This window comes from Hyaena hyaena, unplaced genomic scaffold (assembly GCF_003009895.1).
Source record: "Hyaena hyaena isolate Hyena2069 unplaced genomic scaffold, ASM300989v1 scaffold_285, whole genome shotgun sequence".
In the NCBI taxonomy this organism is placed as follows: Eukaryota; Metazoa; Chordata; class Mammalia; order Carnivora; family Hyaenidae; genus Hyaena; species Hyaena hyaena.
The window spans coordinates 1,795,545-1,820,599 of NW_024080917.1; the positions used below are offsets into that span (position 1 = coordinate 1,795,545).

At 59.4% G+C, this 25,055-nt stretch overlaps 1 protein-coding gene across 1 annotated transcript in view; it reads left to right on the forward strand.

Moving 5' to 3' along the window:
- Window positions 1–25,055, forward strand: part of LMF1 (lipase maturation factor 1) — an 82,799-nt gene that overhangs the window by 27,031 nt on the left and 30,713 nt on the right. The window contains exon 4 of the mRNA XM_039246822.1: window positions 20,676–20,824. Within this exon, the coding sequence (XP_039102753.1) occupies window positions 20,676–20,824 (149 nt within the window). The remainder of the gene's footprint in view (window positions 1–20,675; window positions 20,825–25,055) is intronic.

The window sequence follows — 25,055 nt, forward strand, 5'->3', positions numbered from 1 at the left end:
CAGCGCGGAGCCGCCGCGGCGCAGATGGCGGAGAACGCGGCCCAGCCCCCCCGCGGCCGCCGAGGGGGCGGCCTAGAGTCAGCTGAGCGCAGGTGCGGCGCCTTAGCCACACCTGCATCACCGCAAGCACCGCCAGCCGCGGCACAGCCCGTGTCCGCCGCCCAGGGACGTCCGGTGCAGTCCCCGGCCTGTTTGCTTCCGGGGACCCAAGCAGCCGCCTCCTCTGACCCTGTGAGGACCAGGTGGGTGAAGCATAACTCCCTTCGCGCAGGGCCAAGCCCTCTTTCTAGTGCCTTCCCTTGTTCAGACTGACCACACGCCTCTCGGGGTGTCTCCACGTTTCTGGAACATTTTCCACTGTCCTGAGGGTCCTGCTGGCCAGCGTGAGCGGCACCTGCTGCTGGCCCGGGGCCCCCAGGCTCTCGAGTGCCCGTGTGCAGCCAGCTGGGACGACCAGTCAGCAGGAAGGCCACGCGCCTAGGAGGCTCCTTGCCGGCTGCTTCTCTGCCGACGCTTTCACCACGGCTGCGCCTTGAAGGGCGCTGGGTTGGTAATTTTTACTTCAAAGAGTGGGTGTAAAAGTAATTAATTCAGGTCCCCTGTAAGTGCTGTTTCCTGCTGCCCTGAGGAGAGTGCTTTTGATGATCATGAGGTCGGGGTGGGGCCCACTTGACTGCGACATTGAAAGCAGCGCAGGAGCCAGCAGGCCGGGCCCAGCTGGTGCTTCCCGTCGTATCTGCCCCGAACGGGCAGCTCTTGCCCACAGCCTCACGATGTGGCCCGAGCCCTGATGACCACCTGTGTTGGGTGAGGTTGGGACCCAAGAGGGGCCCCCTGGCCCCCCCAGTGTTTCCGCAGACGCAGGCCCCACCCCCCACCCCAGGCACCAGGGGAGGCCGGCTGGCGGCTGCAGAGGGGACAGGCCCTGTGACCAGGAGCTGAGCTGCCACGGGGCCCTCGCACCCCGACCCACAGGAGGAGGACGGGCAGAGACCTCTCCGCCGTTCGAGGCGCCGAGGCTTCCAGAGTGTCTCCCGCCCTAGAAAGGATCACGGAACTTTGATTGTGACTTTAACCTGAGGGACCCCGGTGTGTGCAGGTGGTCTCCCCGGCGGGTCTCCACCTCCCCCGACACTGATGGTCAGGAGCTTCTGGAACCTGCCGTTCGCAGGGGCATGTGCCTCATGAGCGCCTTTGGCTTACGCCTCCGCGTTCTTCAAGGGGGGGATACTTCCTTCCATAGCTTTTCATCGCTCTGCCTGTCGCTGCACAGGCTTTGGTTTTTGTTTCTTGTGCCGCCGTGGGCCAGAGGCCCATTGTTGAGGGGCGTGGGGATCTGGCCCCTTCTGAGACCCAGCTGGGGCGGGAAACTGCAGGTGGAAACTGATCTAAGACCCTCAGGCTGCGTGAACCTCACGTTAGCGCCGCTGGGACCGTGTGCAGCCTTGGGGCCAGCCTGCTTCGTTTCTCCGGGGGCGGCTTCTAGATTGACATCTCACACGGTGCCGGAACGCGGGAAGCAAATCCCCCCGGGTCCTCGTGGTCACACAGCGTGGGCACCCGTCCCTGGGGCATGAGGAGCCTGAGGGAAGGATTCTCGTGGGGCTCCATGGCTCGCGACGTCTTTGTAGGAAAGGAACATTCTGTTTTCACTGAGGGCCCATCTGGGTGAGAACAGGACACGTTAGGGGCTCAGCGGGTGAACTGTTTGTTCATTTGTCCTGATGTGCTGAACGGCGAGAGGCCACACCGGCAGGGCCGGCCGCGAGCCACAGGGTCAGGGAGCGGGCCCCTGGACGGCTGACGGCGATCTCCCAAGGCTGGGAGGGCCGGGTGGCGGCAGGCGGCTGGGGTGAGCTGGGGGACGGGCGGGCGGGTGCCGGACCCGCACGGGCCGTGTTTGGCAGGGCGCACTCGTGCCGCGCGGGGCGTCAGGGGCCGGCCAGTGTCTGCAGGGCCCGTGCACGCAGGCTGCGGCTGTGCTGGGTGTTTGCACTCTCCTCTGCTCGCTGCGGCCTCATCAAGTTTGACCTTCAGGCAGGTCCGGTGCCGGCGTCCACTCTCACGCGGCCTGGGCCCTTGAGCTCCAGAGTCCGTCCCAGCAGCACCTCCCACCAGCCGTTGTGAATTAAATGCTGCCTGTGACCCCTTACCCTTGCTGCTCTTAAATTCATGCTTTAAAAACAGCTTAATGAGGGGTTTACTGGTCCAATTGGAAGTTTTTATTAAAACCTATTAGTGCTGGAGCGAAGCCTGCCTACAGGAAGCGACCGGACGGCCTCCGAGCGCCAGGCGGGCTCCGCGGCAGCAGGTCCCCAAACCGTCTCCAGACCCGTGTCCTCGGCACTGCGTTTTGCCTGGTTCTCATATCCTCTGTTTAATTTATGGCTCGTCTAATTCCCTTCCCGGCCCCCAAGCCCGAGAAGGCAGCGTCTTGTAATCAGATCACTCCCGTAATCAGAGGCAGCCTCGCCTGCCCTCTCGCGTGGGCTCGCCGGGCTGTGCGCCCTCTCGGGGGGCTCCCTGTGGTTCCCTGAGGGCTGGGGCTCAGCATAGGCACTCCCCTCGCGTGGCTCCGTGGGTGTCCGCCTGCACCCCCCTGCTCCCCGCCAGTGACAAGGGCCACTCAGCGTTTGGATTTGGTCTCTTGTCCGCTCGCGTCCCTGGGAAGGACAGAGAGGCCTGCATTGGCTGGTTTTGGAGCTCCTGTGTGACACGCGTGGGCCGTGGGCCGTCCCAACTAGCGGACATCGTTCTTTCCAGAGTGAGAGAAGCCGTCTTAAATGGCTCCTGCCGCTTACTCGCTGTGAGCAGCCCTGGCTGGCTGCAGCCACCTGACAGACGGGCCCAGAGACCGACCCGAGGCCGTCCGCCGTCAGCCTGCGCGGGGTCTTCCCTGTGGCGCCCCAGAAACTGCTGCTCTCTTGCCCAGCGCCTTGGGGCCGGTCCTGATCCAGGGGGGGTATTCTCGCCTCATCTCTCTTTGCCCTGCTGCCTCTGTCTGCACACCACTGTTCGCCCTCTGGTTCCAGGGGTCACCAGTGCAGGGAGACCCTCTGCCGCAGAGGAGGAGCCGTCAGGGAGCGGCTGTGGCCCAGGGGGGTCACCCACGGCACCCTCCTCACATAAGCGACGGTGCCCCTGGCTGTGACCCGCGGCACAGTGGTCCCCAGGGTGTGCAGTGTTCACACCAGCACGTTGAAAGGGAAAAGTCACGGGGCCCCTGGGTGGCTGAGTCTGTTAAGCGTCCGACTTCGGCTCAGGTCATGATCTCACGGTTTGTGAGTTCAAGCCCCCCGTCGGGCTCTGTGCTGACAGCTCAGAGCCTGGAGCCTGTTTCAGGTTCTGTGTCTCCCTCTCTCTTTGCCCCTCCCCTGCTCATGCTGTCTCTGTCTCTCTCTCTCTCTCAAATAAATAAAACATTTTAAAAAAATTAAAAAGACTATCTAGTGAAAATTACTAAGACCTAGAAGAAAATCTATTTTAAAGACCTTTTTTTTCCTTACACGATCATTAACATTTTGCTTATTGTCAATTTCTCCCATCAAATCTAGCTACCCATTTCTATTTCTGAAACTTGCTTATGTCTTTAATATGCAGAATTCTAGAATAGCAAGGAAGCATTTTGTTGCTTTTATTCACACTTGTTCGGAATCCATGTGGGTGGCTTTTGTCTGAAATGGTTCTAAACTGCCTTTTATTTTTATTAAATTGCGTAGATGTGGATGTTTGACTAGCATATGCTTTTGGGGGGCTTTTGGATTTATTTCCGATACTTTGAAATATAAAGGTGAAAAATGCTTTGTATCCAACTTAATAAGACTTTAGAACGGGAAGGTTGTTACCGATTAAATGTGGCAGAGAACGTGCTTTGGAATTAACATAGCAGTTCTCATCAGTTCGTGTTAGCGATTGTGACATCACATTTGACGAACTGCTGAGTCTCCTGGGTGTTGGTCTCCTAGGGGTTGAAAACCATAGTTTTGTCACCACCCTGTTTTCTGGAGACTTGCTGAAGTCCCTGTGGCCGGGGTCTGTCTGACTGCTACATGCTCTTCCCCTGTACCCTCCTGCTGTTAGCATCATGGCTACATGCTATTAAGAGTGGCCTTCCCACCCCTACCCCCAGCTGTAGTTCTGGCTCAGCTCCTGGGCAGTACTGAGTGCTTGTCTGTTCCCTCCTTTATCCCTGTGGTCAAAACAGCCATAGGCTGTCTCCATTGTGGGTCTTTTAAAAAAACTGGTGGTATCTGATTTTTTAAAAAATGTGTTCTAGCTCATTAATTTTTACTTTTTATAAGCTGTTTCCTCTTTCTAGGAGGAAGGGGTTTATTATTTCCTAAGATCTGGAGTTGATTGTTTACCTCATTAATTTTCCATCTCTTTTTATCTACTAATGAAAGCACAGAGGCAGGGGACCACTCCCCTCTGACTGTGTCCCTGGCCACACACCCTGTCAGTTTGAGACTCGAGTGTCTTCCTGATAATGGCACAGTGTAGTTTTATAATTGCCGGTGCTGATGTCTCTTTGGTCCAAGTGCTGTTGAGAGAAGAGTTTCAAAAGTCCCAAGTCCTCAGGGTTTTGTAGGTCACCCTTTATTGACCATTTTCTGATTTTATTACACTGTGAGCAGATAATCGGGCTTAAGATTGTTCTTTTAATTATTAAAAAACATTAGACATGTGCATGGACTAGAAAGAAATTGTATGTCACAGCTTATAACAAAAACAGCAGTGTCTTCTTTTACCTCTGCTCACCCCATTTTGTTTCCTGGAGCAACTCCTTTACTTTTTCTACCATTACTGGTATTTACCTCCATATTTGTGAATAATACATTTACGTAGGTGGTTCTTGGTGAATCATATTTGGGCTTTTTCAATATCCTTTGTATTATGAGTGATAATATCCTTAATCCTTAATTATTCTTTATCCTTAATTCTCTTCCCCTCATATCAGTACAACTGTGTCACAAATACAATTTATGAAACTCACATTCAGGCTTTACATGGTTTTAAATGTCATCTCCTGAGTCCACAGTGAATTGTGCTTACTTGTTTCCAATAACTCTTTGTTTTTCCTGGAGTTAATAGTTGCCTCTTCTTTTTTGGTTTGCTTTATTTTTCATCTCTGATCATGCTTTAACATTTCATTCCAAATATACCAATGCAACTATTTGACTCCTCCCAATACTATTTTTACTGAATCAAACATATTAGATAATTTGTTAGTCCCTTTCCCCCCCTTCGTAGAGATTTTTGCTTGGGAACTGTTACCACTTGGAGTGGATGCCTGTTGGAGACTGTTGGGGCAGGTTAACTCTTTGCCAGATTGCGTACCCCTGACCTATTTGTCCTTCTTCCCATCTTAGAGATCTTTATGGTTCACAGAGCCAGGTACCCAGTTGTGCTGGGGGTAAGGCTCAGAGACACAGCCACTTCTCCATAGCCTTCTTCCCTGTGTATATTCAAGAGCATTATTCTTACTTAGGAAGGATCATTTTTAAGCCCATGTTTTGATCACATTTTTAAAATCATACTTTATCTCGTTTGACGACAGCTAAAAGCAGCTGGTCAGATGGGTCCTTCCCTTTACTTCTGCAGCCGCCTGAGGCCAGAGGAATCATAGCCCCCACGCTGCTTCCCTGCCAGGTAAACACTGATGTGTCCCGAGTCACAGCGAACAGCTGGGAGGCCAGCGTACAGCTTTGGTCTCCTCAGACACCACCGCAGCCCCTGGCTGGCCTGGAACCTCCAGAATCTGGTGTGTGTCCCTGGAGCTTCCTGGCTCCAATGCCCCATTGTTGGATGCAAGAGGAACACAGCGTCGGCAAGCCTGACCTTTGCCAACGCCAGTAACAGGGAGAGGCATTGTTAGGTTAGCCCTGGGTAGCAGCTGTGTGCCAGTTTCTTTTGTAAATGCTTTGATATTTTAAAACAGAAATTTTAAGCGAGGAAGCCATGCTTTGTTGCTGTTACAATAGCAGCTCTTGTCTCTGTGGATTCATTGAATGGAGACACTGATACCGGTGCAGTTTTAGTACCGTTAATAGTTCCAAAGTGTGTAGAACACATCTCTTCTTAATGGTTTGTGTCCTCTTCTTACTGAGAATTTTAAACCTCTTTTAAAGCAGAATCCTGTACTTAGGACAGGCGTGTTGGTTGGTCTCTACGTAAACACCTTTGACAAGAAAGAGCATTGCTGGTTTTCCATTCAGTTTTAGCCTTGATGACTGTCTTTTGAGCATGTAGAAGACTGACCCGCAGATGGGGTTGTGATTAACTTTTGTGCCACGTCCATTCACCGTTGCCTCCGCACTGGGTGCCCCCACTGGGACAGGAGCGCCCAGGACCGCAGGCCTCTCCCCAGTCCCCCTCCCACACCAGCCCTGCACCCAGTTTCGTTTTTCTCCAACTCCCCACCCTCTGACGTGGGTCTTTACGTGTCTGTCGGTTCATCGTCTCTCTACCTGCCTTCCTCCCACCAGACAGTCAGCCCACGAGGGCTGGGGCTTCTTGGGGTCCCCACCATCACCACGGCACATGGGACAGGGAGGAGCTCAGTGGCTGGTCCATGGTGAGCCCGTGCACGGGTGCACACTGAGACGCCGCCAGGAGGCTAGCGGTCTCGGTCTTCCGAGGCTGGCACACGTCCTCACGTTGTCACCCTTCTCAAGGCCGCTGGCGGTCCAGGACCCCATGCTTGGTGGAGTGTGTGACTCGTATGGAGAAAACGGATCGGTTTTGTTTTTTTCAGTGACGGGTCTCCTGAACTCCGCTCGCCAGCACAGCCGCAGCACCCGTTCTGGTGCTTCTGGGAGCCGGTGGCACTGAGGCACATGCGGCCATTGTCAGGGACGTAGCTGGCCTGGCAGCATGCAGCCTCGGTCTGGGACACAGCACCTCTTCCTGCTTGACACTGAACTAGACACAGAAGCGCTGAGCAAGGTGTCCACAATCTGTTGACTGAACCCAACCAAAGGCAAAGCACAAAATGGGAAACGAGCCACGGAGCGAGGGGCGGCACGCTCCTTGGCATCCCAGGAGCGACTCGGGGTGAACAGCAGCACGGCCGCACTTTGTTCCAGGTTGCTGGCGGGGGGAGGGGGGGGGGCTCTCATCCAAGACAGAGCCTCTGTCCTCTTCATGAGAGTCAAGCGCGTGCCTCCCAGGGGCGAGGCCAAGCCAGCCCCTAGCTTGTCCCTGGCGACATGTGTCAACGGGACCTCTAAAAAGATGATCTGACTTAGTTCCTGACTCACAGAAATGTTGCAGAGAAAATGCAGAGACCTCATCGGCCTTCGCCCTGCGTCCCTGCAGATGGCACGTAACTGGTCTGGTGGACGGGGATGTCCGCTCCATCCACTGAACAGACGGTTGTGGGTGTCTCAGCTTTCCCGCCAGCGCCCCCCAGTCCCGGGGCCCCCCCTGGGCCACACGGCACACGCCGCCTCGTCTGCTTGTCCACTGGGGTCTGTGCCAGTCTCTCGGACTGTCACGACCTTGACAGCTTTGAGCAGCTCTGGTCACGTATTTGGCAGTGTCCCTCACACTGGGTTTACCTGGTTCTCGTGAGGAGACGGGTCCCGGAGGGGAGGGGCCCTTCGCGGCACCAGATCGGGGGCCTGAGTCCACACACGACTCAGCGCAGGGGGTGCCGACCCGGATCACCCGGTGAAGGTGTGTTTCCAGGTGCGTCCTGTGTGCGGTGCATTCTCCCCGCCCCTTCCCTGTCCTCTGGAAGCCCGTCTCTGGGCCCGGCCCGCACCCCGGGGGGGGGGGCGGACCCAGCGCCATTCTCAAATAGTTTGTGTATATATATTAAGGCCACATAGTCATTATTAAAAATTGGGGGACTTTCTTGAAGTCCAACTCTTCCAACTGAGCCAGCCAGGCACCCCTGCATTTTGCTTTGAGAAAAATCTTGCAAAATTATTTTGAAGTATATGATCAACGAGTTAATAAGATTTATCTCTGAGTGATCAGATTACTTTTCTCCTTAGTTCCGATTTATCTTCAGTGAACATTTTTGCTTCTAAGGGTTAACAAATTTGTTTTAACAAATTGATTCTAAAAAAATGAAATCAGCGTTGGATCAGTGTGAACAGATGCGAGCTGGGCATGAGGGTGGAGGAGCTGGGGGCGGGGGGGGCGGCGAGAGGAGAGGGAGCTGGCGATGCGTTGCCCACAGGGTGCAGTGAGGCCCACTCCCAGCCGGGTGGGTGCCTTTGGCCTGGTGGGAAGTCCTCTCCTCTCCTGGGACTGGGGGCTTCGTGGTGCTGGTGGCTGGAGGCAGGACCGGGGTGGGGTTCAGGGGCCCGTTCTGAGTGTGGGGACTACGGTGGCTGCCGGTGCTGGGTGTCGAGACTGGATCAGCCTCCTGTCCAGACCCATGCACGGCTGACCCGTGCCCCGCCCTGCTGCTGGCACGCTGTGTCCACCCCCCCCCACCCCGGCGGTGCAGGGCGGCTCATGGAGGCCACCATAGCACCTGCTGCCCTGCTCAGGGCGGGAAGGCTGGTGAGGCAGGATGGACAGACAGCTGGGGAAGGCCGGCTGTGGGCCTGGACGTGCACGTGAAGGAGGCGGGAGAGCAGAGTCCCTTCTGACCGGCACTGAGCGCTGCGGGCACTTTGGAGTTGGGCTGGGTGCGGGGGGGTGGGCTCCGTGTGGCACTGGGCGCCTCCGCGGGGCCGGATGAAGCTACTAGCCTCCTGTCTGTTCAGTCTGTGCTGTGTTTCGGGATTTGTGTGTTTTGATAGCAAGAAGCCTCATTCTATCCGAGGAAGAGCTGTGTGATCTGCTTCAGAAAAGGCCAGGGCTTGGGGATGAAAGCAGCGACTCCGGAGACAGGAAGCCGTGCTTCTCGCCACGCCAAGTGGCGCTCTCCAGGCCTCAGAAGTTTCTGGACTCCCCATGGCTCGGCCCCTTCCTAAATTCTAAGCATGCGTGTGGTTCTGTTGAGAGACTCCTGCAAAGGTCCTGCCCCAGCGTGTGGCCAGGCCCTCGCCTGGCATCTGAGCACTGCCCACTTCAGCATGTGCCCGTTCACAGCAGGCGGCAAGGTAAGTGCCGGCCAGTGAGCTCACACAGCACCGTGCAGCTCACCGGGGAAGGTTCACGGCCACCACCCGTCTCTCGGCTTTGGGACGCAGGTCCCAGACAGTTGGCTCAGCATCAGTGAATGGACAACTCTCTTCCTTTTCTCACTCTTTGATGGTCCCAAAATCAGCAATGATAGTCATAATCACCAATGAAAATAACATAAAATAACAAGTGGGGCGGAGCCCAGAGTGGCCGAGAGCCCCGGGGCCTTTGCACATGTGGGCTCTGCACTTTGGGGAGCAGGGTGCCCCTCCCACGTGGTCCGTGAACTGGAGCGGAGCCCTCAGTCTTCCTGGACGATGTGGCTGTCATGCGCCGGGGTCCTGGATGCTCCCCTCCCTTCCCTCGGGCCCCGCGTGACACCCCGCTCACTCCTGTGCAGAGAACGTGCTTCTTTCCCCGCTCCCATGTCGGGCTGCCCCTGCGGCTCCGACAGCCAGCGCACAACCAGCCGTGCCCCCCACCCGGCTTCAGCCGCCAGGACTGTGCCTCCTGAGGGGAGCCAGGCACTCTGAAAATGGGTCTCCTGTTTTGGAAAAAAGTAATTGTTCTCAGAGTTCAACTGACTGGTCGGCCTCGCAGAGCCTCCTTCTGCTCGCGGGTCCCTCTGTGACGTGTGGCTGTGTCTCCACAGACTTTAAGTATCTTTTTTTTTTTTTTTAGGGGCGCCTGGGTGGCTTAGTCGGTTAAGCGTCCGACTTTCGCTTAGGTCATGATCTCGCGGTTCGTGGGTTCGAGCCCCGTGTCGGGCTCTGTGCTGACTGCCAGCTCGGAGCCTGGAGCCTGTTTCAGTCTGTGACTCCCTCTCTCTCTGACCCTCCCCTGCTCACGTTGTCTCTCTCTACTAAAAATAAATAAAACATTTAAAAAAAAAGTATCCTTTTTTTAATATTTATTTATTTTTGAAAGAGAAAGAGACAGAGCACGAGTGGAGGAAGGGCAGAGACAGAGGGAGACACAGAATCTGAAGCAGCTCCAGGCTCTGAGCTGTCAGCACAGAGCCCGACGCGGGGCTCAAACCCACGAACCGTGAGATCATGACCCGAGCCGAAGTCGGATGCTTAACTGACTGAGCCACCCAGGCGCCCCTCTAAGCCCCTTTTTAAAAGACTTATTCTCATATTCACCGCAAGTTTGGCTTCTGGGACAAGTGGCAGTTCCAGACAGCGCGGTGCAGTGTGTCGGGGTTCGAACGCCTGCTGGCGGCCGCTTCTCCGTGTCCCAGTGGAGGGGGATCCCTTGCTTTCTTTTTCTGCACCTTGTGATGATGAGGCTCCGCAGCGCACACCGTCTGCACGCACACGGGGCGCCTGGGCAGGCCGCGGCCCCCGCTTCAGCTTACCCATCGCCTTCGCTCTGCTCTTCCAGCGGGCGTGCGTCACTATGTGCACTGTAGGCAGGGTCTGCGCCCCGGCAGCGCACCTGGCACCCTGGGGCCCCGCCGTTCAGTCCATGCTCGGCTGCTGCCCGGCTGCGGGTAAGCAAGTGCCTTTCCTTCAGCCCGTGTGTCCGGGTGTGCGCCTGACACGCCCCTCCTTCCTCTGTGCTCCAGACTGGACGGGGCTAGTCCTGCACGGAGCCGACTGCCCTCCGGGCCCCGGACACCCGGCCTGTCGCCGGCCGACCAGCCACAGGGCTCCAGGCTGCGCCACAGTCGGCCTAGATCTGGGCAGGGACGCTTTGTGGGTGCGGGTCAGAGTCACTGCTGGTCAGAAAGCACAGGCCCCCCTTCCTCTCCCTGCGACGGTGAGGTTGCTGAGGGACCGGCTGTCACCAGCCTGATCCGGCCTTTAGAAAGTTCTCCCTCAGCAGCACCGAAGGGCCAGCAGCCTTGGTGGTCAGCGCCTGGGCTTGTCCGCCAGGGCCTGTCTGGACGGCATGCGTGGTGGTGGTGGTTTTTAACGCTTATTTGAGAGAGAGCACACGCGCGTGCAAGACACGTGATGTGCAAGTTGGGGAGGGGCAGAGAGAGGGGAGTCCGGGAGATCCAAAGCCGGCTCTGTGCGCACGGAGAGCAGCGAGCCACATGCGGGGCCCAGACTCTGGAACCACAGGATCACGGCCTGAGCCGCCTGAGCCGCCCGGCGCCCCGGAGGGCGCGCCCTGCACCCGAAGTCTGTCACCGTCTGCACTCGTCTGGGTTGGGTTGCGTTGCTTTATTTTCTGAACTCAAAGTAACTTAGTTTCATCAACTGTTTGGTTGCTCTGCTTCTTGTTTCTCTGGAAAACTCAAGATAAACACTTTTTTCTTTCCCTCGACAGCTTGCGTGAGAATCGCTTGGTCCCTAAGTGCCCTACACGGTTCCTTTTCACGTCATTTGCAGTCGCTGCTAATGCCATTTTCTGTATGTTTCTTCTAACTTTCCGTGTAGGCAATCGTATTTTTTTCTACTTCAAGTCTTAGAACTTCTCATTATTTTCACAGTGACTACGTGTTATTAGGACTCTTGAGCCTGTCATTCCGGGGGCGCCTGGGAGGCTCAGTCGGTTAAACATCCAACTCCTGACCCGGCTCAGGTCACGATCTCACAGTTCATGAGGTTGAGCCCCGCGTCAGGCTCCGTGTTGACCGTGCAGAGCCTGCTTGGGACTCTCGTTCTGTCCCTTCCCTGTTCGTGCGTGTGTTCTCTCTCTCTCTCTCTCTCTCTCTAAGTAAATAAATAAACTTTGAGCATAAATAAAAAATAGTTGCCATGTTTAAAAAAACAAAATCATGTCTTTATGAAAAATTTCAAGCATACCAAAAAAACCCATAAAGGATCGTATAGTAAAAACCCATATATGGCCCATCTCACTCCTACAGGTAGTATTTTACCAGATATTTTTCCCCGTTATTTAACTAATCTATTAATCTCTCTATCCGTCCATCAACCCATCATATATTTTGATGTGTTTCAAAGTTAATGCCACACACACGTACTCGTCCCTAAATGTTCACGTCAGCGTGCAGGTCCTCAGCGAGGCTCTAGTCACACAGACCGGGAGCCACAGCGTTTTAAACAGACATTTGTCCTACAAGCCAAGCTTAGAGTGAACATGGGAATGTCTTGTAAAAAGCTAAGCAAACGCTTTGTGAAGAAAAGCAGACATGACGGACAAACCACACAACGAGATGTGCGGGCCCTCAGTACACACTGGGGCCGGACGCACGCGTGCCCCGTGGGATCCAGACTCCCGTGAGGATGCAGAGAATGAGTGTCGCTCCCGCTGATGCCCAGGTAGCCCTCGGCCCGTCCGGCTGAGTCTGTGCGAGACGTCACAGGGGCGCCAGGGGCTCGGCTGCTGAGCGTCTGGCTCTCGCTTTCGGCTTGAGTCGCGAGCTCACGGCTCGTGGGATCGAGCCCTGCACTGGGCTCTGCGCTGGCGGTGCGGGGCCTGCTTGGGACTCTCTCTCTCTGCCCTGCCCCTGCTCATGCTCTTTCCTTCCCTCTCTCCCTCTCAAACATTAAAAAGAAAAAGCACTTCCGGGACTTTTTGCATAATGCCCCCCACAAGGGGGCAAGGCTGGCTTCGCGCCTGGCTTCTCAGCTAACTTTCCGGAAGTCCTCAGCTGACTCCTCTCTGCAGACAGTTGTGTCCCGTACATTCCGCTCCCGGGATCCCTGGTGTCGGGCCCGTGGGGCCGGCGGGCCGGCATCAGCTGTGCGAAGGGCAGCCGGAGGACTCACGTCCCTGAAAAGCCGAAATCAGAATGCCCCAAACACAGCAGCTGTGAGGTGGTTAGTGCCGGGGAACCTTCTGCGTTCTCTTAGGCTACGGTGGTTTTATGACGACGCCTGGGGTTTTCCATCTTTTTGTTATTAATAGAAAGCACGGAAGTCACAATGTTCCTGCTCAATTTATGTCCAGAAGAGAACGGCTTGTGTTTCTGAGTCTTTTTAGGCCCAGTCTGGGGTGGTGGAGAACTTTCTGTCCTTGGGTTGCTCAGACGGCCGGCCTTACCCTTCCCGCCGATGGAGGGCAGCGATTTTCCCCTCACGCGCGAGCTGGGGTGGCGCGAAGGCTCTCCTTCCTCCTTAAACCGCTGTCTCCGCATCCTCTCCGCGCACGTGATTTGGGCGCCTCGCTGTTGGCGAAGCTACGAGCTCCCAGTTCTCCTCTGGGAAGGGGGAGTCCGTGAGGTGCGAGGCCCCCCTGCGCTCAGGGTCCTCTCGCCTCCGTGGTTCCTGACGACTCGCTGCCGTTCGCCCGTCCCCTCTCCGCAGGTACGGGCTCACCTTCCTCTGCCTGGGCCTTGCCGGCTCACAGCAGTCTGGCCACGTTGCGCCTCTTGGCGTTTTTGGCTACTGTCTTGCATAGGATTCTCGGGTTCTTGAATCTGTAACTTAGGTCCTTTATCAAGTGTGGATCATTTTTGCCAATATCTTTTCCATTTGTTCTGCCCGTTTCCGTCGTCTCCTCCGGGAGGAGGCCCCTCCGGCGATGCCCCACCAGGTCCCACGTCTGCTCTTCGGGCCTGGTACCTGCTTCGCGCTGTTTTCACGTCCACTCTGAGTTCTGTCCGCCCGACGGCCATTACAGTCGCCTGGGAAACTGGGATTTGAGAGGCTTTCTTTTCCAGTTGGAGAACTTGTTTGGTTCTCCCCTCCCTGGCTCTGTGTCTGTGCCTCGCGGGCGGGTCCTCCTTCCCACCCCTGACCACGCTTCACCGTGTGTGCAGAGCGGGGCCACATTCGGGGTGTGGGACGGGCAGGCCGTGCAGGGACGGCTGAGGCCCAGGCCGCACGGCACGTCCAGGGAAGGCCCTGCCTGAGAACGGTGGCCTCCGAGGAGACAGCCGCCGAAGGGCCGGGGGAGTGGGCGCTGGTGGCGGCGGGGAGCGTGCAGGGCAGGGGGGTGGGGGGGCAGGCGGTCAGTGGGGTGCCGGGTAGCTTCACCCTCTCCCCGCGGGGCGCTCGTGTATTGTCTTCCTGATGGCTCATGTCAGCAGACTTAGCCGAACCCCGATCCCCCGCTGCGCACGGACCCTTCTGGAGCAAGCATTCCTGGAAACTTCCCCCGACGGCATCTCGGATGTGGTGCCTGAGGATATCACTGACCCTTCCCGTCACCAAGCCACCGCCCCAGGCTTCTTTGCGCACAACTTCTGCACAGTACCGGCTGCCGGCAGTGCCCCCCGGGTCCCGGTTCTGTGACTGGCGCCCGCCTCCTGCTCCCTGCCCCGAGGGGTGTCCGCGCTGCCCGGGGCGGGTCCGTGGGGCGGCCGTGCGGCATGTGAGTGACGCGGAGCTGCCCGCCGGGGGGACAGCGACTCCTCCCCTTGAGAGGCGTGTGAAGCCAGCCCCGTGTGGCAAGAGGAGGGACTCGGGCGTCCACCGTGATGACCCCCTGGCGGAGACCGTGTGCTGGGGGCGGGGGCCGGGGGGCCTGGGCACTGCCCGGTGGAGGAGAATGTGACCGCTTCCTACTTTTCAGATGAACCGACCCTCCCCGTTACTGCGGTGAGTCTGTGGTTTACGTGACGACAGACAGGCCAGCCCCTCCCAGCGGCCAGGCCCTGCCCTCCTTCAGGTGATGAGGGCGAGCCTCTTGGCAGCATCGCGGGCACCCGGAAAGCGTTTGAGGGGTGTGTGGAAGACCTAGAAAAGCAGGTCATTCTCCAGGACCGCGCGGGGCGAGGGGGACCCCCTTCCGCAGGACGGGGCCCCAGGTGTGGGCAGGGGCTCGCTCCGCCTGGCCCGCGCGCCCGCACGGACGGACCCAGGGCGGCCCTGCGGCCGTGGACAGCGCGACGGGCAGGCCTTCAGGATCGCAAGCCCCTCCGACAGCTCTGGCTCATTTTCATGCGCGGGAAACAAAAGACAAAGAAATGGTAATGCGACATGCCCTTCAGCCCCCATGTGTGTCAAATATGCGAATATATTAATCCTGAGAAACCTCTGTTGCTAGATCTAATTTCCGTTGACAGGAAGCATTTTCGTATTTATCCAAACCCAGTAAAGCCAGTGAAGGTCACTGCTCTGAATTTTGTTCTCGGGCAGGCTGGTGACACCTGCGTAGTTCTGAGCAACAGGGGACACCTGGGGCTAGGAAGTCTGGTTGCCATGGTAACCGAGCATTAACCGGCACCGTGACAAAGTGCGGGGGACGGAGGGTCGCTGTGTGGGCGTGTGGGTCACACAGGTCACTTCCTGTTCCCTGCGGTGCCCAAGGACAGACTTACGACACAGATTCCCAATTTTCTAAACGATTCATAATCGGGATCATGCAGCTTAAAATGAGTTTATTTGAAGCCTGAAACCTTTAACCTACTCTTTCAAAAATATCTACTTGCGAGAAAATTCATTCCTGTTTACGATCTGATTGGACTTAACCCCTGCATGTGAAGTGTGAGGCTCGGCCCTTTCAGAGATCTGGCCTCGCCGCGCGGGCAGACAGCAAGGTCGGCAGCGCCTCACGTGCCCCGTTCTCCCCACTCAGACTGGCTCTGGAGGGTTCCGGAGGGTTCCGGGCAGATCCAGCTCCGGCAGGTCCCGGGCGCCAGGGCTGAGGACGTAGGAGGCTCCAGGCCAGCCCTGGGAGGCGGACAGGGGTGAGGCCCATCCCTGCGGTGGGGCTGGCATCTGTACCTCAGGCCCTGGTCGTCCCCTTAGGGCCAGAGCAGCCATGCCAGCCATTCTTGTGGCGGAAAGGGGTCACGTAGGCACGGCCCCTCCGTGTCCTCTGCGGGCGCCTGTGTGACATGCCCTGGCTGCAGCTGGTTGCCATGGCGACAGCGTCTGCAGGGGACGGAAGGGGCTGGTTGGTACCTGTGAGGGGCAAGGTCACCCAGAGCAGTGCCCGTGGCACGCTCTCGCCCTCGACAGCACGCGAGGGGCCCCCGGAGTTTCCGCAGCCGGCAGCCCCTTTGTGCCGTGTCGGCGACCGTGCGGCGCACACTCGGGTGTGCTTCCCTCCTGAGCCGGAGCCTGGGAAGACGGGAAAGTGACTGCAGGCTCCCAGCGCTCTGCAAGGTGCCAGGGTGGGGCTCCTCGAGAGTGACAGCCGTCGGGGGGGGGAGGGGGCGTCTTTCTCCTGCCTCCCTGCTCTTAACCCGGAGCTAATGGCTTTCCTGCTTCTCGTGCGGATGGTGGCTGTCACTCTTGAAGGATCCATAGGTGCAACGCTTAATTATTCTTTCTAAGTAACTATAATAATTCCAGGGAAGGTAACGAGGCCCTGGTCGGTGTTCTCTCTCTAGCGTGGCCATCTGTGTAGCTCGCGCCTCTGAGGCATTGTTTCAGATTATGCTTTTCTCCTGGGTCACAAGTGGCTTAATTTATGCCGTGTGGACCTTGACTCGGTGACCTCCACAGAGGTGGTGTGCATGCTGAGCCCCGTGGCCATGCAGCCCTGCCGCCTCCCCAGCCCCCTCCCCAGCCGCCCCTCACTGGCCAGGCGGGTCTGCTTCCCGTCCCCAGAGGAGGGATCGCTGCGGAGTGGCCAGGCCGCTGTCCCTGTCCCCACGCGGTTCTCCTGAGGGCGCCAGGCACAGGTCCAGCCTCTTGGTGCCAAATTTTCTGGATCTTTAACAAAAGAGCATCTTCACTCTCCGCACGTCCCTCGGTCCACACGGACGGTAAGCACTACTTCCACGTAGCTCTGATTCAGGGGGCAGGTGCCCGGAGCTGAGCAGGAGGGGCAAGGGACCCCCCCACCCGTCAGGAGTGGGGTCGGGAGACCCAGGCCCTGTGCTCCTCTTGTGGAAACACGCCGAGGGCCCAGGTCCAGCACGCGTTACGGGGTCTTTCTTGGAAGTCACCTATGGCCAGCCACACGTCACAGGCCGTGCGGCCCCAGGTGCTGGTTCAGACGCACCGGTCAGGAGAACATCACCTCTCCGACCGCACAGGCCGCCGGCAGACGCAGGGCACAGGGCCGTGTCCGTGGGGACCTGGGGACGTGGACCGGGGTGGCCCGCGGTTCGCTATCCGATCGGCACCGGGTGGGGTGACCCTGCAGCCTCCCTGGGGGGGACCTGCTCCACCCCCACTGCCTGTCTCCTCTTCAGAAGGGCAAACGGAGCCTGGGAGCCGCCCCGCCACCCGGCAGCTGCTCAGGCGGTCGCTGCCCAAGCGTCTGGTCCCAAGTGCGGACGCTGGTCTCAGCGGAAGGACTTCCTCCACTTTCACACGGAAGCTTCCCAAACGCGGCCTGTTTGGCACTTGTCAGCATTACTGGAAACAAGCCAGGAGCCACAGGAGGGAAAGTTCCAGAAACAGGCAGCTGCGTGGACCTCACGTCTCGTGGCTTCCTAGCAGGCATTTGCAACCACCCCCCCCCCCAGCACACAGGCCTCATCCCCAAGGAGCATCCACTGGGGCAGAGCCTCCCGGGGCCCCTCGGACTGCTGTGTCCAGCAGCGCTTGCACACCGGTGGAGGGACCAGCGTGCGGCGTCCCCTCCAGAAGGGGATACGTGTGAGCGCGGGTGGGAAGGGCGCAGGCGCCCTCTCGAGTGGGACTCGTAACTGAGGTCGGGTCCCCAGCGGGACCTGCCGACTGTGTCTGGGTCAGTCTGTCACAGCGGCAGGCACGTCCTGCGGTGGCGGCCCCGCGGCGCGCCTCTGGGCTGTGGGAAGCCGCCCGGCGGCGCCCTGGGCGTGTGTCTTCCGGGGCCGCCTTCCCGCCACGCAGGGGAACAATGGTGCGTCTGTGCAGCGGCACAGCTGCGCGGCCCCAGGAGATCCAGGCAAGGAGAGCGAAGCAGGTGGGTCTGCGGGCGACCCTTTCCTCTCCGGCCATGTCGCGGGCGCTGATGGCCTGAGGGCTGGCGAGGTGGTGGCTCCAGCCAGATTGGGGGGGGTGGTGAGGGGGCAGGCGGCTCTGCTCTCCCTGAGCACCTCGCAGGGTGGGGAATGTTCCAGTACATTCCAGCACACGTGAATCCCTAAGGTGGCAGTGTGTCCCCTGCCCACCCCATCGCCTGCTTGCCGGCACTTAGGGGGGTCCCTGGGCTCCGCCATCCGCACATCACTTTGACTGGTGTCACTCAAGCTGTGTATTAAAATTCCGCTCGTCACGTCTGTGCAGAGTGAGGTGGCAATTAGAGAAGGCGGGCCCGGCGCTCTGGGGAACGCGCACCCACGCGAGCGTCTCGGAGTCTACGCGGGCTTTCTGGTGAGCGCGGGCAGGGCCGGCTCCGCACCGCGGGGCCCAGCAGACGCACCCGCGGCGTTCTGGCGGACGCCACACTGGCAGGCTCTGGGGCTCGGCCAGCTCTGCCCAGACGCCCCTGTGCCAGCCGCCCCATGTGGCACGGTGGCCCTGGCCTCCTGCCGCCCACGCTGTCCCCACACGGGAGGGGGATCGGGACGCGTGGCGCGTCTCAGCGGACACGTCCGTCACTGCTGCAGTGGCCAGTCACGTCCGTGCTCTGCAGCGTCCTTGGGCCGTGAGGTCTCACAGATCACAAAACACACCCCAAGGAAAGGAGTCCGAATTCAGTGGCTGTTCCACCTCTCACAGTAAAACTCGAGACTCGTAAAAGGAACAAAGTCGGGGTTTTTTAACAGTTGAGACAAGAAAGGGAGTTTGAAGTAAACTGTAAAGCAAAGGTCCCCCTTCCCCATGGACAGGGAGAGCCTTGCCTCGAGGGGCACGGTCTGTCTGCGTCTGGAATCCCCCAAGACGGAGCGCAAACACTTGCTTCTCCTTAGAGAAGTCGGGGTTCTGAGCTCTGGGCGGGTGCAGGCGGGCGCTGGGGAGCCAGGCCGAGTCCCCGTGGCTATCCCCCGCGCAGGTGGCACCGATGCCCCCTTCCCGGCACTCTGGGCCTCCTTCTCCTTCTGGAACTCTCTCTGGGTGGTGCAGAGTGTGCTCTGGTGGCCCCAGTGACCCCAGCACAAGTGCATGTGGCCCAGCCGAGGCAGCGAGCCCACGGGGACGCCACACTGGCCCGTGTAGGGCAAGGCTCACCGCCCCTCCGGGTGGGGGCCGGTTTGCGCATCAGCCCCGGTGCCGGGCACTGCCTCACAGCAGGCGGACCTCGTCCTGAAATCAACTGATGGGGCACCGGGGCTTCAGAAATCCACAGAACACATGAGAGTAAATGGTGCCCCGTTTTATTAGGAAGAATGTCATGGCACAGGAAGAGCCCACGCACCCGCCTGACACTGAGCGGGCTGCTGGCGGGCATCTTCACGTCCCCCGTCTCCTCCTCCAGTGCCTGTCAAAGTAAGTGGCAGGCATCAAGCCGTCCATGTAGCCCTAAAATCTCAGGTTCAGAACTCATTTAGGGTTGTCTGTTAATGGTGGTTTTCTCTTTTTAGGAAAGAGTTTACAATGAAATGCGTAGACCTTCAGGTGCCCCTGACCCACTGAGTCATGGGGTGTCGCCCCAGCATCCCGGTTCCCGCTGCTTTCCCCTGTATCAGTTTTGCTCCTTCCAGAACCTTCTGTGAATGGAACCATAGCGCGTGGACCCTTGTCCAGATCATCTTTCATGCTGCATAAAGTTTATGAGATTCATCAAAAAAAATTTTTTTAAATGTTTTATTTATTTCTAGGAGAGAGAGAGAGAGAGAGACAGCGTGAGCAGGGGAGGGTCAGAGAGAAAGGGAGTCACAGACTGAAACAGGATCCAGGCTCTGAGCAGGCAGTCAGCACAGAGCCAAACGCGGGGCTCGAACCCACAAACCGCGAGATCATGACCTAAGCGAAAGTCGGACGCTTAACCGACTAAGCCACCCAGGCGCCCCTTGTTTATCAGATTCATCAAAACGAGATGAAAAAAATGTGTGCAAGGGCACGTGGGTGGCTCAGTTGGTTAAGTGTCCGCTGACTCCCGACTTCGGCTCAGGTCATGATCTCGCAGTTCGTGGGTTCAAGCCCCGTGTCGGGCTCTGTGCTGACAGCTCGGAGCCTGCTTGGGCTTCTCTCTCTCTCCCAGCCGCTCCCCTGCTTGTGCGCACACGCACTCCCTCCCACTCTCTCCAGATACGTTAATGAGCGCGTGTGCACCATGCAGAATGCCATTAGTCTCTGAAAGGCTGAGTGACAGCAGCCAGGAAGCTGCTCGAGTCGCTTGTTTCCACGATGGGCCGCCTCCGTGTCCGTGGGTGCAAGGAGCACCCGCCCCCGCTGTGCCTGCACCGCTCACCGCGCTTGTGATAGGGTCCCCACTATCGCCGCACATCCTGCAGTGGAGCTGCCGCCGCCCCAGGCCAGGCCCCCCGGGGCTCACAGGGGCCATTTGACTTACAGCCCCTGTCCCTGTACGTGTGTCCCCCCCAGGCCTCCCCCGTCACCGGGGCGGACCGGGACCCTCACGTCCGGGTCAGGCTGTCTGGCCTGGTGTGCGTGTGTCCCGGTGAGGTCCCCTCGGGGAAGAGCCCACACACCTCGTGTACAAACCCACTGAACTGAAACAATGGCAGTGTGTGCGGAGCGTGGGGCCCGCGTCGGGTCTGTGCAGGGCCCTGCCGAGGGCCTGGCTCGGGCGCCGCAGCCGTGCCCCTGCCCCCTCTGACAGGTGCCCTGGCCGGGGGCTGAGACCACCTGCCCTGGTTGAAGTCTCATTTAAGAGAAGCCGAGTGTGGAAAGCGTCTGGCTGTTGCTAACGTGCCCCTCGTGTTCTTACTGTGCTCCTTGCAGGATGGGAGTCCCAGCTTCTGGAGACGGGATTCCTGGGAATCTTCCTGTGCCCTCTTTGGACTCTGTCTCGACTGCCCACGGGGACCCCCCCGTCCCAGATCGTTCTGTGGGGCTTTCGGTGGCTGATTTTCAGAATCATGCTCGGAGCAGTAAGTAGAGCCTTCGCCTGCCGTGCTGCGGGGCCGCGCCTGGGGACCCCTTCTGCTGCCTTCCGCCCTCGGTGGCCTGTTCCCGAGCACAAGTGACACCGGCCCCCAGTCCCGTACACAGGCACTGCCCGCGGGACCTGCGGGCGCCTGGCTCACCGGCCCGGGGCGCGCCTCCCGAGGGCCGGGCGTGCTGGCGGCTGCCCTGCGCCCCACGCGGCCGCTCCATGCCTGGTGTGCTCCCGGCTCCCACCCGCTCCTTGGCCCTCGGGACCAGGCGCCCCCGCTGCTGCCGCCGCCCACGGGGCCCTTGCAGGTCCGTGTCTGCCTCTGCGCCACCTCCCGTCACCTTCGGGTGTCTCAGAAGCATCACCTGGACCTTAAAGTCAGGAGTGACGTGGCCCCTGGCTAAGCACAGAATTTGGCGAAATCGTGTTTGCTCTCTCGTCCGCCTCTCGCTCTCCAGTAATAAGACCTTGATGTTTATGCCGGACACTAACTTCCCTTATGTCAGGGGAGCCCTGGCCCCCAGCTCTGCTAGGTGCCCATCTGCCCGAAGGTTCGGCAGGTGCGGGTGGGCACGAGCTCGCAAAGGGCGCTTGGCCCCACAGAGGGCAGCGGCGCCTCCCGCGTCCCTTTCGGTCTGGACTGCCCGCCGTCTCCTGTCCCCCACCACCTGGCACCGGCTGTCTAGCATGCCCTGCGTCCCTGGCAGGAGCCCCTTGTCACTGTCAGCCTGGGACAGCGTCCGCGTGTCCCGTCCCTGCCAGATCTCCGTGGGCCCGCGTTCTGTCACCGTGCAGTTAGTGAGTGTTTCGTGGGCGAGGCCCGTAGAGTTCCGTGGCCGGCGTTAATTCGATGCCCTCCCTCCCTCCCCATTACCTGTCTGGCTGACGAGGGCCGTCTTCTCGCCCCGTCGCCTCGGATCCTGAGCGGTGCCAGCTCCTGATGGAAGGTCGGCGGCCACGGGCACACGCCTCACTCGCCCTCCTGGGCACTGAAGCAGCCTCATCCCCAGGTGTCTGCAGTCCGGTCACTGCTGCGTCGGGGCCTGGGGGGCGGGGGCCGGGGGCACCGGAAGCGGCCTGAGTGAGGGGAGCGGGCGCGCTGCTGGGCCGTGGCTGGTGCGCAGCGCCTCGGCTGCCGGCGAGGGGAGCGCAGGGAGCCCGCGGGTGGCCCGGCGTGGCTCTGAGCCCAGGCCGTGTGTGGGGTGAGCGTGTGGCCGGATGCCACTACAGACGTGCTCCCTCCAGACTCCTCCATGCGGGACGTGCGTACCCCCTTTCCTGAAGCACTGAGGTCACTGGCTGATTGGCAGCCTGGGGTTCCGTGTCTGTCTAGGACTTCGCTTTGGATTTTTTCCTCAGCCACCTTTGAAAATCCAAGGTGTTCGGTGTTTGAGCCCCTCACCGGGGACTCGCCCGGTGCCACAGGCTCGTCAGGAGGCGGTGGCGGGGGAGGGGCGCCAGGCGGCAGAGGGGCTCCCGCGGAGCCTGACGGCACTCGGGCCCCTTTCACGGCACTTCGATGGACCGTTCGCAGCAGCTGGACAGAAACGTACCAGGAGCGCTAAAAGGTGTGATTACTTGATTCCATGAGTGTCGGGTGTTGCTCGTGCTCCTTGGCTGGAGGACAGGGGCCTGGGAAAGGCCAGCGCCTGTCGCCCACGGCGGGAGGGGGTGTGCGGGCCTGCCGAGGACTGAGCTGCCTGCGGGTGAGGCCCCCGCCTGACCTGCTCCTGCTCAAAGCCAGCGTCATGGACTCAGGAGCCACCCTGGCTGTCATCCGCGGCGGGTCCACAGCGGGCGGTGAGCCCCCTGCACACGGCCTCCTGGCCCCAGGCACCCGAGGTGGCTCAGCGTGGCCTCCGCACCGTGCAGGAGCAGCCTCTCTCTGTGAACGGCCGGACGCTGGGCCTGGCATGTGATGCACCTGCTGTCACGCTGGACAGCGGGGGGGGGGGGGGGTGCCCTCCAAGGGGATGGACTGAAGGCTGCAGAGTTCCCTGGGCCCCGCATCCTGCTGGAATTCCCGGGGCAAGGTGCAGAGGCGGGACCAGGGCACAGGAGGAGCCCCAAGAAAGACGCAGCGCCCCCTCTTGCTGAGTCGCAACAGTGCATGGCTCCAATCTAATCCCGACAGACGAGGCCTTTACTGATTGGCCACCCAGGGGTCCCGTTGGAGCAGTTGTATGAAGTGAGATCATCCAAACAAACAAAAAGCACCTTTCCCCCAGAAGACCGCGGGCCCCGAAGACATGCCGGTGAGCCGTGTACGACATTTCAGGAAGAACAGTGAGTCCTTTCCGCACGCATCCAGCAAACGGAGGAAGCCCTCGTGGGCTCACTCTGTGAGGCCAGTGAGGACAAGGACGTTTCAAGAAAAAGCACCTACAGAGCAGTTTCCCTCAAGAGCACGAACAGCAGTCGTGACCTGCTAGCACACGGACCCCGCAGTGCCCGAGCGGCCCGCCTGCCACCCGGAGACCAGGCGGGCTTCCGGCGGGACGCAGGCCGTCCCGCTTCCAGGCGAGAAGCAACGTCAGAAGTGACGCGATCATCCTCCCCGATGGATTCAACGCCGTTCACAACTGACAAAGAATCTTCTGGCGCACTAGGAACAGGAAGCATTCCCGCCTGACCCGTGTCGCACCCGCCCCAGCGCCGCCCTCGCCTGCAGGAGACGGCGTGCTTGTGCCGCGCGCCCGGCGCTGTACTGAAGCTCGGCGCTCACGCGGAAAAGCGGGGCAGAGCCGCGAAAGCCCTGAAGGCGGGAAGGGAGGACGGAGAAGCAGCGTCCTCCGAACCAGCGCGCGCAGTTAACCGGGCGCGGGAGTCACGCACAGGCACACAGACCAGCTCTTTCCACGGGCCGGGAGAAGCCGCGAGCAGATGAAATTTGGGGGCAGCACTACCGTGCTGTCCGAGCTCCTGTCTCCCCACCCAGGCCCCCCGGGGGCCCGCAGAACCGCCACCCGGCCGCCCACACAGGAGCCGAGCCCGGCGGGGGCGCCACCTGGGGCCCTGTGGGCAAGATGCCGCGGCAGGAGCCGACGACCCCGCGATGTCCGCTGACAAAGGAACTTCTGCCTTCCCTGAATCGACCTTTCCACGTGGGCGGGGACCATCCCCAGAGCAGCGGGCAGCGGACGTGAAGGCCTGAGGTGCAGGCTGTCCCCGGAGCGCCCCAGTGCTTACGCTGCACCCACGGGGAGGGGTCCTCACGCCCCGCCGCCACCCTGCCGCCCGCCACCTGCACACCCGCAGGATGCCCAGCGCCCAATGCCGCCACCCCGTGAGCACACACGCTGCCGAGCCTGCAGAAACCCGCGGCCTTGAAGCAGCATCTGCAAGGGAGCTGCCGAAGCCGGCGTCTGGCCAAGAATCCGGGCTGCGTAGCCTCTCTCCCTTGCGTAGCCTTTTTATCTTCTCAGATCGCCTGCCCTTTCCTGCGTTTCCGTCTAGGACTCTGCATCTTAAGCTGTGGTGTCATTTTTGTTTCGTTTCTGGTTTTTAAATTAAGCTTCTGGTTGAGCCCTTGTGATGAATGTGTGTTTTTTTTTTAAAAAAAAGAGAAAACGTAAACCATGTCATTAACAACCTCCAACACCGTACAATACTCAGGAAATTTTAACTGAAATCTACCACTGTGTTCTCTGAAACCTGCCGTCGTTGGTGACAGAGAGGAGAGAGGCTTAAATAGACACACTCGTGTGAGTCGGGAGCCTCCCCACTGCCCCACGGTGCAGCTGTCCTCAGACCCATCTGTAGATTCCCTGCCACCCAGACGTAATCCTAGAAGGATTCTGTTTCTAGAAGTTGATGAACTCATTCTTACATTTGTATGGAAATGCCAAGGACCTAGAATAGCCAGGAAACCCTGGAGAAGAGTAAGCGGTGAGTCACACCCCTTGTTCCGAGTTGCCCAGGAGTCGCAGTTGGTGAGATGGGGCAGTGGGGACTTAGGACAGACGGCCAAATCCTCGGGAGGGTCCGTGTGTCCGGAAACAGCCCCACACGGAAGTCACCGTGACGCAAGTTTGGGACAACCGACCAAGTCCGTGCTGCTGAGAAAGACAGCACGGCGCGTCTCTGACGCGCGGTGCTCAGGCGGCTGGCTACCCGCAGAGGCCCAGCGGCCCCGGCCGCCACCGCGCACAGGAATCCGCCGAGGCGGTCACAAACGTAAAAGTGGAAATCCCAATACTTGCTGAAGGTAACGGAAAAATTTTGAA